This window comes from Microcaecilia unicolor, chromosome 1 (genome assembly GCF_901765095.1).
Source record: "Microcaecilia unicolor chromosome 1, aMicUni1.1, whole genome shotgun sequence".
In the NCBI taxonomy this organism is placed as follows: Eukaryota; Metazoa; Chordata; class Amphibia; order Gymnophiona; family Siphonopidae; genus Microcaecilia; species Microcaecilia unicolor.
The window spans coordinates 615,767,549-615,782,218 of NC_044031.1; the positions used below are offsets into that span (position 1 = coordinate 615,767,549).

The following is a 14,670-nucleotide window of genomic DNA, read 5'->3' on the forward strand; positions in this document are numbered from 1 at the left end:
CAAGTCCCCAAAAGGTGCCCCAACTGCCCAGATGACCACCGGAGGGAATCGGGATTGACTCCCCCAGTAGTCACTAACCCCCTCCCACCAAAAAAAAAAAGAACTTTAAAAACTTTTTTTTCCAGCCTGTATGCCAGCCTCAAATGTCATACCCAGCTCCATGACAGCAGTATGCAGGTCCCTGGAGCAGTTGTTAGTGGGTGCAGTGCACTTCAGGCAGGTGGACCCAGGCCCACCCCCCTACCTGTTACACTTGTGGTAGTAAATGTGAGGCCTCCAAACCCCCCCCAAAACCCACTGTACCACCATGTAGGTGCCCCCCTTCACCCATAAGTGCTATGGTACTGGTGTAGAGTTGTGGGGAGTGGGTTTTGGGGGGATTTGGGGGGCTCAGCACCCAAGGGAAGGGAGCTATGGACTTGGGAGGTATTTTACTGTTTTTATTTTTACTGTTTACAAGTGCCCCCTAGGGTGCCCGGTTGGTGTCCTGGCATGTGAGGGGGACCAGAGCACTACGAATCCTGGCCCCTCCCATGACCAAATGCCTTGGATGTGTTCGTGTTTGAGCTGGGCGCCTTCGGTTTCCTTTATCGCTGAAAACCGATACCGCCCATCTCAAATCCGCCCAAATCCGATGCATTTGCCCGGCACCAACCGTATTATCAAAACAAAACATGGACGCCCATCTTTTTCGAAAATACGGTCGGTCCCGCCCCTTCGCGTATCCGTCCTTGGAGATAGTCACCCATAGAGATGGGCGTTCACATTCGATTATGCCCCTCAAAGTGTCTGGTAAAATTCAAGTTGTCTAGCCTGCAACAGAGAAATACACTGATAATATATGTGTAAAAGATTCAGCTGAATTCTATTTTAAAATATTTAACTGAGTTTTTTAAAACTTGGACATTTTAACTATTTTAACTATTTATGGTTTTACTTTTAATAAATCTATGGTTTTAATTATTTAAAATATTTATTGATTGATTCAAAAACTGTTGAAATAATCACGCCAATAATAGTTGGCAGTGGAAAGTTTGATTTTAGAACCAAACCTGAATATATTTAAATTTTGGAAAAAAAATTTAAAACAAATCCACCAACTGTTTGATTCATTGAATTAAAATCCTTTAGTTAATTTTTTTCTCTATATTATTTAGAATGATGTAGATATTGTTAGTTTAATTGTACACCTTTGTGTAGTACCAAGTACATGTTTGAGGTATCAAGCTGCGACTATCATCCAACTGTTAACTTGTAAAACAGTACATTGGCTACTGAAATAAAGGTTATAGTCTTCAAACTACAGTACAGAGAGCTACAGAGGTCCTTACTGTGTACAAAATAGGTGTCAGTAAGTATTGCATTCAGTTCTGGTCACCGTATCTCAAAAAAGATGTAGTGGAATTAGAATGGTTCAAAGAAGAGTGGCCAAAATGATAAAGAGTAATGGAACTCCTCCCATATGAGGAAAGGCTAAAGAGGTTAGGGTTCTTTAGCTTGGAAAACAGATGGCTGATGAGAGATATGATTGAGGTCTATAGAATCCTGAGTGGTTTAGAACAGGTAAGAAGTGAATCAATTTTTCACTCTTTCAAAAAAGTACAAAGACCAGGGGACACTCAATGAAATTACATGGAAATACTTTTAAAACAAATAAGAGGAAATATTATTCACTCAAAGAATAGTTAAGCTCTGGAACTCGTTGATGGAGGATGTGGTAATGGCAGTTAGCGTATCTAAGTTTACAAATTGTTTGGACATGTTCCTGGAGGAAAAGTCCATAATTTGTTATTGAGATGGACATGGGGGGAAGCTACTGCTTGTCCCGGGATTAGTAGCATGAAATGTTGCTACCAGTTGGGTTTCTGCCAGGTTCTTGTGACCTGGTTTGGCCTCTGCTGGAAGCAGGATACTGTGCTAGATGGACCATTGGTCTGACCCAGTATGGCTATTCTGAAGTTCTTATGCCAAAGTAGAAAAATTGGTCATTTCCCAGCAGTGCTAAAAGTTGCCTTAGCATGCAGGAAAGACCCATGCTGGAGATAGCACAGGCCACATTTTAGTGCTGCTTAGTAAAAGGGCCCTATAATCTTGGAATCCTTATTTGAAATAAGGAATCCACATCTGTATTCTAGGCCTGCTCAGACCACTCCCTCTCCCTGCCCTCCTCCACATGTGAATGGCCCCTGTTCTGAAATGGCATCTAAATATCTGGGTCTCGCCAACATTTAAATGCTACGATATGTTTCTAAAATAAGGGCCATTATTTCTGATTGAAAAATATTACCCAGAGAGAAAGCACAACCAGAAATTACCCAGAAAGATATCACCACAGAAACAGTGAAGAATAACACCAAACTATCATTTATTATAAAATGGAACTTAGAGGTGCACTAGAGCTCAACATAACCGTGTTTCAGCAAATACCTGCATCAGGGGCAACTTACTACTACTACTACTACTTATCATTTCTATAGCGCTACCGGACGTATGCAGCGCTTCACACTTGAACATGGAGAGACAGTCCCTGCTCGATAGAGCTCACAATCTAATTATGACAGACAGACAGGACAAGTAAGGGATAAGGGTTAGGCCCTCTATTATAATATAGACTTCAGACCTCAAACAATGACTTGCCTGACTGTTTTGGTGCTGCGTTTCAAACTTGTTATTGAAAGAAAAACAGCAGATGCGTTCTTTGTGTAGCCAATGCATTGATTGTTTTTAATCACTGAACGTTTTCAGTGCACTAACTAGGTAACTATCTCGATAACATTAGGAGAACAAAAAGGCTGCCCTAACTTTTATCCAGACAGTTACTCCAGTACTGGTCTGAATATTGCCAATACCCAGATAACAGCCGGCAGATATTCAGCATATCCAATACCCATATACTCAGTGCTGATATCCAAATACAGCCTGGTGCTGAATATTCAGGCACAAAAAGCCCCTGACAGTCAGCACTTAAAGAACACACTGACTTCTGCAGGTTGAATTTTGATCCAATCATTTATTACTTTATGTGTTTTGTTATACTAATTTGTACATTTGATATTGTTTTACTTTGTTTTATTGTGTAATCATTTGTATTGTATTATGTTTAGTATCCATTGCTCTGTCTTGTGCACTCATTAGTTAAGCAGAATAGAAATGTTGGATTAAGTTAAAATGAAATGGCCTCCACGGTGTGTTTCTGATGTGAAGGTATAATGCAGATCTTCCTTCCCTCTCCTGCCAGGTATCCCATCATTTTGTCCATTGAGGACCACTGCAGTGTTGTGCAGCAGAGAAACATGGCTTCCCAGTTCAAGAAGGTCTTTGGGGACATGCTGCTGACGAAACCTGTTGACATGAATGCTGATGAGCTGCCATCTCCCACACAGCTGAAGAAGAAAATTCTGATTAAGGTGTTTTGAGAGAACTTCTGTCACTCATTTAGCAGTGGAGGTGAACCCTGTCAGAACCTTATCTCTGCACTTTGGTGAAGCACAGGCACAAGATACTTACAGGCTGTGCAAGGAGAGCTCCTCTTCCATTCCCTTCAGATTTCCTACAGAACCGTAGGATGGCTATGAGCTCCCCCACTTGTTTCTTGCAGAGACTTCCGCTATGATCCCAAAGGCTGGAAGACTAGTGTGTGATCTTACACAGCTCTCTACGCCGCCAGTTGTCATTTCAGGATATACAGTGTAAATATGCATGAGATAGATTTGCATGAACTTCTTTCACATGCAAATCTACCTCATATGAGTCATTGTGGCTAACTGGAAAAACAGACTGGGGTAATGTCTCCAAATGATTTAGTTCTGCACATACCATGACAGTAATGAACCTTATTCTGACACTAGGATATGTGGAGTATGATCTCAGTCTCTCAAATTTACTGCTAATGCTCACCATAGTATTTACATCATGCCAAAGAGAACTTAGTTCTGGAATTCATAGGATATAATATAGTGCACGGTGTCTGGAAAAAATGGGACCCCAACATTTTTCCAAATAACCCAAAAACAAATGTGCATTACTCTTAAGTTGACCCCTCTGTAACCTCAATTCATATAATATGTATAACACAGACTGACTGTGGGGGTACTCCAGGACTATCTTGAGAAACATTGATCTAGTCTTCCACAGCACTCTGTGTATGTTTTTATTTGTTATGCTCTAAATTCTTTTTGCATGTAATCCACTTTGGGCCATAATGGGAGTTGGCAGACTATAAATGACTCATCACATATATGCATGCGCATGCTTTGGTGTCTGTACTGGTTCTACTTTCACTTCATGTCTGTATTGGTGCTTGGTTTTTTTTTCTTCTCTAGCACTATTCACAGTGATGCTGCTTTCCTGATCTTTGCGTTTTGGTTCTGTTTCTCAGCACAAGAAGCTGGTGGAGGGGAACCTCTATGAAGAAGTTTCCACTGCAAGCTACTCGGAGAATGACATCAGTAATTCCATCAAAAATGGCATCCTCTACCTGGAGGACCCCATTGACCATGTAGGTGTCCATGTGCATGGCAATGCATCTGCCTGTGCATTTATGTCTGAATTTGTGAAGTTTCTGAGACACCAGTGACATTCTTCAGCTTCTTGGTTAACTAAGCAGTCTTAATTAGGGTAGAGCTGCTCAGTTTTCTTAAGGGAAAGACCAAGGAAAGGTGTAGTACTGTAAATGTTGCCAGCCCCTTACTGTGTAGAAGAGAGCAACTGGCCTTACAATGCTCTAGACACAATAAAAGACTCATTTTAGCAGTATGGAACATCAGTGCCCCTATAGATAGAGGTGATGCACAAAGACCTGAGCAAAGAACAGCTCTTTCCTAGAAGGCGTGAATAAACATGTGGATAAAGGTGAGCTGGTTGATGCAGTGTATTTAGATTTTCAGAAAGTTTTTGATAAAGTTCCTCATGAGAGACTCCTGAGAAAATTAGAGTCATGGGATAGGAAGCAAGGTTCTGGTGTGGATTAGGAATTGTTTATTGTACAGAAACAGAGGGTAGGATTAAATAGTAATTTCTGTCAATGGAGGAGGGTGAACAGTGGAGTGCCACAGGGATCTGTTTTGGGACCGGTGCTATTTAACATATTTATAAATAATATGGAAATCGGAATGACGAGTGAGGTGATTAAATTTGCAGATGACACAAAACTATTCAAGGTTGTTAAAACACGTGCAGACTGTGAAATATTGCAGGAAGAGCTTAGGAATTTGGAAGATTGGACATCCAAATGACAGATGACATTTAATGTGGACAAATGAAAGGGGATGCACATTGGAAAGAATAATCCAAATCATAGTTACCAGATGCTAAGGTCCACCTTGGGGGTCAACACTCAAGAAAAAGATCTAGGTGTCATTGTAGATAATACGCTGAAATCTTCTGCTCAGTGTGCGGTGGTAGCCAAAAAAGCAAACTGGATGCTAGGAATTATTAAGAAAAGGATGGTGAATAAGACCAAACATACTATAATGCCTCTGTATCATTCCACGGTGCAACCGCACCTTGAATATTGCATTCAGTTCTGGTTGCCATATCTCAATAAAGATATAGCAGAATTAGAAAAGGTTTAAATAAGAATGACCAAAATGATAAAGGGGATGGAACTCCTCCTGTATGAGGAAAGGCTAAGGAGGTTAGGGCTTGTCAGCTTGGAAAAGAGATGGATGAGGGGAGATATGATTGTGGTCTACAAAATCTTGAGTGGTGTAGAAAGAGTAGAAGTAAATCGATTTTTTTTACTCATTCCAAAAGTACAAAGACTAGGGGACACTCAAGGAAGTTACATGGAAATACTTTTAAAACAAATAGGAGGAAATATTTTTTCACTCAACAAATAATTAAGCTCTGGAACTCTTTGCCAGAGGATGTGGTAACAGCAATTAGCGTATCTGGGTTTAAAAAAGGTTTGGACAAGTTTCTGGAGGGAAAGTCCATAGTTTGCTATTATGACAGACATGAGGAAGCCACTGCTTGCCCCAGGATTGGTAGCATGGAATGTTGCTACTAATCAGGTTTCTGCCAGGTACTTGTGACCTGGCTTGGCCACTGTTTGGAAACAGGATACTGGGCTAGATGAACCATTGGTCTGACCCAGTATGGGTACTCTTATGTTCTTATGTACATAGTAGAATTGAGATGGTTTAATGGCTAGTATAGTATTCTGAGATTCAGTTCCTTAGAATGACGTGTTTTCTGATTGGGTGAGTATATTTGCAGTTTCGTAGGGCAGTTGTCATAGTACAAGTTTCTTGAACAGTACAGTTTTTAGAACTTTGCGGAATTGGGTATAACAGTAAGAGGTGAGTGCCACTGTAGGCAAGGAATTCCATATTTTAACGACTTGGTAAGAGAATAGGCTGGAAAAGGCTGTCTTACTATGAAAACCCTTATATGATGGAAAGAATAATTTAAGAGAGTTTCTTGTGCTATAGCCTGAGTTCAGCATTGAAATTAAAGGAGAGTCATGGGATAGGAGGTAGTGTTCTATTGTGGATTAAAAACTGGTTAAAAGATAGAAAACAGAGAGTAGGGTTAAATGGTCAGTATTCTCAATGGAGAAGGGTAGTTAGTGGGGTTCCCCAGGGGTCTGTCCTGGGACCACTGCTTTTTAACATATTTATAAATGACCTAGAGATGGGAGTAACTAGTGAGGTAATTAAATTTGCTGATGACACAAAGTTATTCAAAGTCGTTAAATCACAGGAGGATAGTGAAAAATTACAAGAGGACCTTACGAGACTGGAAGACTGGGCGTCTAAATGGCAGATGATGTTTAATGTGAGCAAGTGCAAAGTGATGCATGTGGGAAAGAGGAACCCGAATTATAGCTACGTCATGCAAGGTTTCTGGGACAGCCTATGTAGATTATGTTGCAGTAGTCCAGTTTGGTTAAAATTCGAGCCTGTACTAAAAGTCTAAAATGTTCTTGTGCAAAGTATTTTCGTATTCATCTAAGATTATGCATTGGAAGAAACATTTCTTAACTGTTCCATTTACCTGCATTTCCTAGGACAAGTTCTGGTCTAGGGTAATACCCAGAATTTTCTAGGTAGGTTCAAATTTGTAGGAGAGGCTGTTTACTACAAAAGTGCTGTTCTGATCGATATATACATTGCACCCCACCAGCAGAAACTTTGTTTTATTACTGTTCAGGTGATTTTTGGTCATCCAGGTGGAAATTAAGGAAAGATAGCTTTCTATACATTGTTTTATTGTGTGAATACCATCTTTGGTTGGCATTAGGACTGTGATATCATCCACATATATCAAAACATGGAAACCTTCAGCTTCTAGGGCGTATCCCAGTGAGGCCATTAGGACATTATGGGGGAGAGTGGTGAGCCTTGTGGGACTCCACTTTTTGCTGTCCATTGCTCAGAGAATGTCCCATTCATTCTTACCATGTAGGATCTATTTGTAAGGAAACCACGGAACCAATTCAGGACATGACCAGTTAAACCAATGTTGTTCAATGTTATTATTAATAGCTCATGGTCGACCACATTGAAAGCACTTGAGAGGTCAAATTACATGAGTGCCTTTCTTCCCTCTGCCTGTAAGATTTTTACAGTGGTGTGGAAAAGTCCTGAATCACCTGTTCAGAAAATCAAGTTTTTGTTTATTTTTCTTTCTGCTATGAGTTAATGAAAGCAAATTCATATACAGTATTAAGTTCATTTAGCACCATCTATCCTATTTTTTGAGCCATGTATAGTATGATGCTAAGTGTATTATGTATATCATAAGTTCAAGTGTTAGAGTAGCACTGTTAAATTTATTAATTATTTTTTTATTAATTCTGTGGCCCTGAAAAGGACCGTTTGAAACAATTTATCAATTTTAATACTTGGCTAAAAACTAAAGCACATTCATTGGTAAGAAAACTCTCAACACCATTGGTTCATTTCGATCTGAAACTGCATCAAATTTAGAAGCTCCTATGGAACACCAATGGGCGGGATAAAAACCATTATAGGCACCAAAATATACCAGAAAAACAAATACAACTGATGCAAACTTGAATTCTGAAAATGGCGTAGGATTTGCAATATTTTCCACCTTACATTTGGGCAGAAAGCTGGTCAGAGATGAAAGTTATCATTATCACACAGGTGATGCAGGTCTTTTTCACACCACTGTATGTCGTATGTTAAAGCACTTAGAGTAGTCTCAGTGCTGACGTTGGCTTGGAACCCGGATTGGGAGCTTTGTAGTATATTGAACCTCTCAAAGTAGTCAGTTAGTTGTATGGTAACTAATCCTTCCATTAATTGTATCAGGAATGGGATGGAGGCCACAGGGCAATAGTTGGCCACATTAGCCCACATTTCTTGTTTGTTTTTCAGTAAGGGGATGAGGATGATGTGAAGAGACCATTAGATAGGGAACCAGTTAACTAGTTATGTATCATAAATTTAAATTTGGGAGAAGTGCACCTCATAAGGTTAGTTAGATTAGTATCCAGTTAAGAGTGAGATTTAGAGAGTTTTTGATTAGCCTATCTATATTGTCCCATTTGATGGCTTTGAAATTGTCCCATATCATATCGAGCAGTATCGCAGAGTCTGTATATCTAGTCTGTAAGTATTCATCATTGTTATTAGTGTTGTTAAAGTGTGCCCTGATGTTAGCAATTTTCTCCCTAAAACGTAGAGCCAGTTGTTCTGCTATAGGAGTGGTCTTGTCTACTACATTTACTAAGTGTACATACTGAGTTTGTGGTATATGCAATTAAGTCTAATTAATTGCCCTTTTTATGGGTTGTCTGACCCTGTGAGCAATGAAGATCTAGAGATTCCAGGAAACTGGTCAGGTCTTTAACCTCAGGGTCATTTGTCAGATTTAGGTGTAGATTTATATCACCCAAAAGTAAGGTGCGAGTCTTGATATTCACATTGCTGGCCAGGAAATCAAGGAAATTGGAACTTGATTGCATCCACTTCTCTGGAGGTGTCAGAGCATAGCCAGATTTCAGTAATAAATATGAACCCTGATTTAAAAGTTTCAAGCAAATTTCTGATAGCATTGGCCTTATTACCAAGAGACCTCACGTTGAAATAATAAGCAGGTACTGGGATAGTTGTAGAAAAAGGTTAATTTGCTACATTCAATCATTTAAGGGAACCTTTGTGTGTTCTGGTGGCTTGCCTGGTTCGGTTTCCCCTTTTTGTACATTTTCTCATGTTTTTACGAGAGGTAATATTGTGTTGCGTTACATCCGAACAGTTTATCAAATATCTCATGGGTTGGTGGTTGAGATAAGTGTGAAGCATGAGACTGTGTAAAACAGAGTTGAGGTGTTGGTCATACAAGGTTCCACGTTAGGAGTTACGGACCAAGAAAGGGATCTGGGTGTCGTCGTCGATAATACACTGAAACCTTCTGCTCAGTGTGCTGCTGCGGCTAGGAAAACGAATAGAATGTTGGGTATTATTAGGAAAGGTATGGAAAACAGGTGTGAGGATGTTATAATGCTGTTATATCGCTCCATAGTGCGACCGCACCTTGAGTATTGTGTTCAATTCTGGTCGCCGCATCTCAAGAAAGATATAGCAGAATTGGAAAAGGTGCAGCGAAGGGCGACTAAAATGATAGGGTGCAGCGAAGGGCGACTAAAATGATAGCGGGGATGGGACGACTTCCCTATGAAGAAAGACTAAGGAGGCTAGGGCTTTTCAGCTTGGAGAAGAGATGGCTAGGGGAGACATGATAGAGGTATATAAAATAATGAGTGGTGTGGAACAGGTGGATGTGAAGCGTCTGTTCACGCTTTCCAAAAATGCTAGGACTAGGGGGCATGCGATGAAACTACAGTGTAGTAAATTTAAAACAAATCGGAGAAACTTTTTCTTCACCCAACGTGTAATTAAACTCTGGAATTCGTTCCCGGAGAAAGTGGTGACGGCGGTTAGCTTAGCAGAGTTTAAAAAGGGGTTGGACGGTTTCCTAAAGGACAAGTCCATAAACCACTACTAAACAGACTTGGAAAAATCCACAATTCCAGGAATAACATGTATAGAATGTTTGTACGTTTGGGAAGCTTGCCAGGTGCCCTTGACCTGGATTGGCCGCTGTCGTGGACAGGATGCTGGGCTCGATGGGCCCTTGGTCTTTCCCAGTATGGCATTACTTATGTACTTATGTCTAACCCTGTGTCAGCTGACAAGCATTGGACTGGGCCTCTCAGTACAAGTAGGAGTAATAAAAAAATTTTAAGCCAATCCATCTTGATCAGTGAATGATCCAACAGCCTACGAGTTCAGTTTGTCGACCCTACCATAGGCTTTATCAGTAAATTACAAAATTGAAACTAACATACCCAAGTAAGTGTCCAACGGTGTATCTAGGCAGAATGCATTGCTGCGTGCGATATTGCATGCAAAGGAGCAGGGCATGTCCCTTTGTCAGGCCCCTTTGGTGTAATGCCTGAGGCACAACACCTCAGGACTTGATGTCTCTTTGAAGGAGAGCGTGTGACATCATTGATGTGTGCTCCTGCTTATTTATTTATTTATTGCATTTGTATCCCACATTTTCCCACCTATTTGCGGGCTCAGTGTGGCTTACAATACATTGTGAATGATGAAAATACAATTTGTTGCATTACAATTATGGGTTACATTGTGAAGAGTTATGGGAAGACAGAGTCAAAGTCAGAATATCATTTGGGGAATAGAACTTGTGTCAAGATGGAGTCTCAGTTTGAATTTCCTCCGATGTGGGCAGCACCACAGTGTTGATGGAGCAGGGAGCTGGTGCTTGATGCTGTTCAGGGTAATGGCCAGTATTGTGCTAGCCTCAGGACTCGGCATCTCTTCCGTTCGGTGTTCATTCTGCCAGTGCCTAGCACTTTCCAGGCCAGGGAAGCAGCCCACTGCCAGCACCCCAATGCCCCTGCTGCTCCGGGACAGCAGCCACAACTGTGAGCTTCCTGCAGCAGCCGCCATCTTTCTTGTCTAAATACTGTAAATACTTGTCTAAACAAATATATTGTGGAATTTCAATTTTAATTTAATTCATATCAAAAAGGCTACAATTGTGCCAAAAAATAAACATAAAATAAAATATGGGAACTGAAAGCTGAAAACTTTGATGCACTACGGTCAGTAAAATTATTTCAGCATGAAGCAGTGTTCACTCATCATTGTCTTCCATTGCTGCTTTCTGGAGTGCTTTGCCAGCCACCGAGGTCATGCTGATACTCATAGAGACCCTGCAGCCATTCTCTCTGGCTCATTGCACCCCCACTCATGCCACCACAGCCACTGCTCCTCACCTCTGAATGCCAGTACTGCCATGAGTTAAGAGCCACCAGCGCATTCCTGATTGATCCATATGATTAAAAATTCCAACCCATCCCTGTCATCATATGGACTAATCAGGAGCACACTGGCAGCTCTTAACTAATATCCAGTGTACCTGAATGTATCAAGGGATGGGAAGGGATTAGGAGCTACCTTGGGAGGTATGGGGGTTAAGTGCTGCTTCAGGGGTATGGGAGATGGATCAGAAAGAAGGGGGTGGAAAGGGGATCGGAAGGAGTGGAGCTGCCTGAACCTTCCCTGCCTCTACTTGGAGGTTAACTGGGCACTGGCCAATATTCAGACCAGTTCCTGGTTATCCTCACCGCATAAAGTTAAGGGAGCCTTTTTTTCTCTTGGACTGAATATCTCCACTAACCAGGTAGGTCACCACTTCACCCTAACTCCATTCACAGCCTGCTCCTGACCTTGCTGGTTAGGAGGTGGCTGGTTAGCAGGAATATTCAGTGGCACTGTCCAGTTAAGTGCTGCTGAATATCCCCGATTAGACTTGGACAAGCAATTCAGACAGCCAGGAGCCTCTCCTGGCTGTTTAAATCTCTTTGAATGATTACCCCTTTATTTCTATGGGTTTTGTTTTTTTTAATATTAACGTATGTAAACTATTGTGATAGTATGATGATTGGTGGTATGTTAAGAACTGTAATAAACATAAACTAAGATAACGCAAACAGCAGCCTTCACTGGGCTGAAACCAATTCCAAGGAACTTGAAGAAATGACTTGGGACAGGACTCTCTGGTGCCCCTGACAAGATCAGCATGTTAGCAGTTTTGAGCCAGATTGACAAAATTGTTTCCGGAGACCACATGAAAGGTGCCACAAAATTGTATTGTCAAACAGCACAGCTACAAACTTCCCATGTCCAAAGTTTTCCAGACTTATCAGGGCTCGTTCTTCGAGCCATAGGCTGAAATTTGTTACAAATATCATTGTCATCTTCAACGGACTTCCAATGATAGACACGTGCAAGTATGCACCAGTGTATGTGTGTGTTCATGAGTGTATGTCTATACATGTGTATGTGTGGTGTATGTGCATGATTTTATATACTGCCTCCTATTGCATCCCCTATCATGTTGTCTTCCATTCCACCCTGCACCCCATATTAGTCTACTAATCTCATTTCTCTCTTATTATACAGACCTGGAGCCCCCATTATTTTGTCCTGACAAGTAACAAGATCTACTATTCTGAGGAGACATCCCACTATCAATCCAATGAGGATGAGGAAGAGACGGAACCAAAGGAGGTAAATCTGAGGAAGGAAGGCATCATCTAGGGCTTTAAAAAGTCATATTTTCTTACGCTGTATGGTGACTGCACCTTGGGCACACTTGGAGGGTTGCAAAGAGCAGCACTGCAAGTCTAGAGGAGCATGAAGACTAAAATGTTTTGTCAAGGGCTATGGGTGAGGAGAGGTCCTGAGCAGAGGAACTCAGAATATTGAATGGAGGGTAGTGATGTTCAGACTCTACTGCAGAGGTTCTGAACCTTTTTTTGGTCCCTGCATCCCTTTGACTGTTCAATGAAACCCTTTCACCCCCTTGCTAAACCATGTGTATAGTAATGACTACCGACAGCTACAGTACCTATGTCGCTGTTAGCTGCTAAACTTACTGTAGTTCACAGTTATACTACTAATAACTGCCTTCACTCTGTCTAGAAAGGTTCAGTAAATTGCCACAGATTTCAAGACCCTTCTCCACACTTCTTTTGACTTCTTCCCACACCCTTTGGAAGTGTAGGCACCACTGGTTAAGAACCGCTATTTGTCTTAAATGTGTCACATGGAACTGAAGCAACAAGATTGTTCAGTTGTTTAGATTATTCCAGACCATCATTGTAAAATATGAGGTGGGGAAGACAGGGATCTAGTATGTGTTGAATTAATTATGAGAATATGTATGCTCATCAATTCAGGATAGTAGAAAACAAGAAAAAGGCAAGATAAACCTACTGGATAAGGAGCAATATCCTACAAGCCGTTATGCTTCTGTGGCCAGCAGCTGACTGTAGATTAGAATCACTGGACAGAGTGGAGCAATTGATTTTATCTAGTATCTGTTACTATGTTACTTTACAAATCAATTAAATTTCATATTAAAACAATATTGCACAGCAAATTTACATGGGACAGTTGAAACTGCTCAGTCTTATCGCTCAAGATTTGGTCATTTGCTTGTCTCATCTTCTTTTGTGTCTCCTCCCTCTCTTTCCTCCTTCTCTTCTGTCTCTCCCTGTATCTCTCCATGATTTTCTGATCCTTTCCACCCCTCCCCGCTTTCCCCTCTGTTTCTCTATTGTGCTTTTCCCCCTTCCCTGCATCTTGTGTGTCCAGGAGTTTAACAACAATGAACTGCACTTTACTGAGAAGTGGTTCCACGGGAAGCTGGGCGGAGGTCGTGATGGGCGCCAGATCGCAGAGAAGCTGCTGCATGAGTACTGCACGGAGACAGGAGGAAAGGATGGGACCTTCCTGGTGCGGGACAGTGAGACATTCGTGGGAGACTACACACTTTCATTTTGGTATGTGATGGCCATTTACTGTGACAGATATACATGCTGCCACCTCAGGGGCATATGGTCAGGGAGGATACTACTGCGATGCTATAGCTGAACACAGGAAACCCGCAAAGACTGTGACACAGAACAAAGAAATAGGAGACAGAAGAAGGCTCAAAAAAACATGGGACACGGGAAAATAGATGAATCAATTTCTTCCTGTTATGTAAAATGACTCTGCTTGAAAGACTCAACAAAGCACCGTGTTTCGGCCTGAAGTTCCTGCCTCAGGAGTCTTACAAAAACAGAATTGAAATTAAGAAAAAAGGTTCCAAAAAGGGATGTCTTGAAGTCTTTAAAAAGGCCTTAAAATACCAATGGACAAATGCTGACAAGCAAAAACTGCACCGACCTCAAGACATCCCTATTTGGGACAACACAATCTGAAGCGTCTGTGACAGGGGTGATCAGTCTTTATATACAGAGGACTACATGAATGTCAGTACAATCCATAGCAGGCTGAAATATTATATAATGTTGGAACTGGAAATGCACAGAGCTTTATAGACCTTCTGTGATAAATAAGTAAAAATGTAACTAAAATGATGGAAACAATCTGCTAAAGTGGCTATTGTGAAAATATTTGCAAGATACAGAGGGGCATAATTGAACGAAAACGCCTATCTCCATGGGCGTTTATCTCCGAGAACGGGTCCGTGAAGGGGTGGACCGAACCGTATTTTGGGAAAAAATAGACGCCCATGTTTTATTCAACAATGTGTGAGCTGGGCGTTTTTGTTTTTCAGCGATAATGGAAAATGAAAGCGCCCAGCTGAAAAACG

The 14,670-nt window shown here is 41.2% G+C and overlaps 1 protein-coding gene across 1 annotated transcript in view; it reads left to right on the top strand.

Annotated features, from left to right (window-relative positions):
• Window positions 1-14,670, top strand: part of LOC115480882 (1-phosphatidylinositol 4,5-bisphosphate phosphodiesterase gamma-1-like) — a 258,382-nt gene that overhangs the window by 168,393 nt on the left and 75,319 nt on the right. Inside the window, exons 13-16 of the mRNA XM_030219854.1 lie at window positions 3,239-3,407; window positions 4,379-4,498; window positions 12,468-12,575; window positions 13,665-13,852. Of these exons, the coding sequence (XP_030075714.1) occupies window positions 3,239-3,407; window positions 4,379-4,498; window positions 12,468-12,575; window positions 13,665-13,852 (585 nt within the window). The remainder of the gene's footprint in view (window positions 1-3,238; window positions 3,408-4,378; window positions 4,499-12,467; window positions 12,576-13,664; window positions 13,853-14,670) is intronic.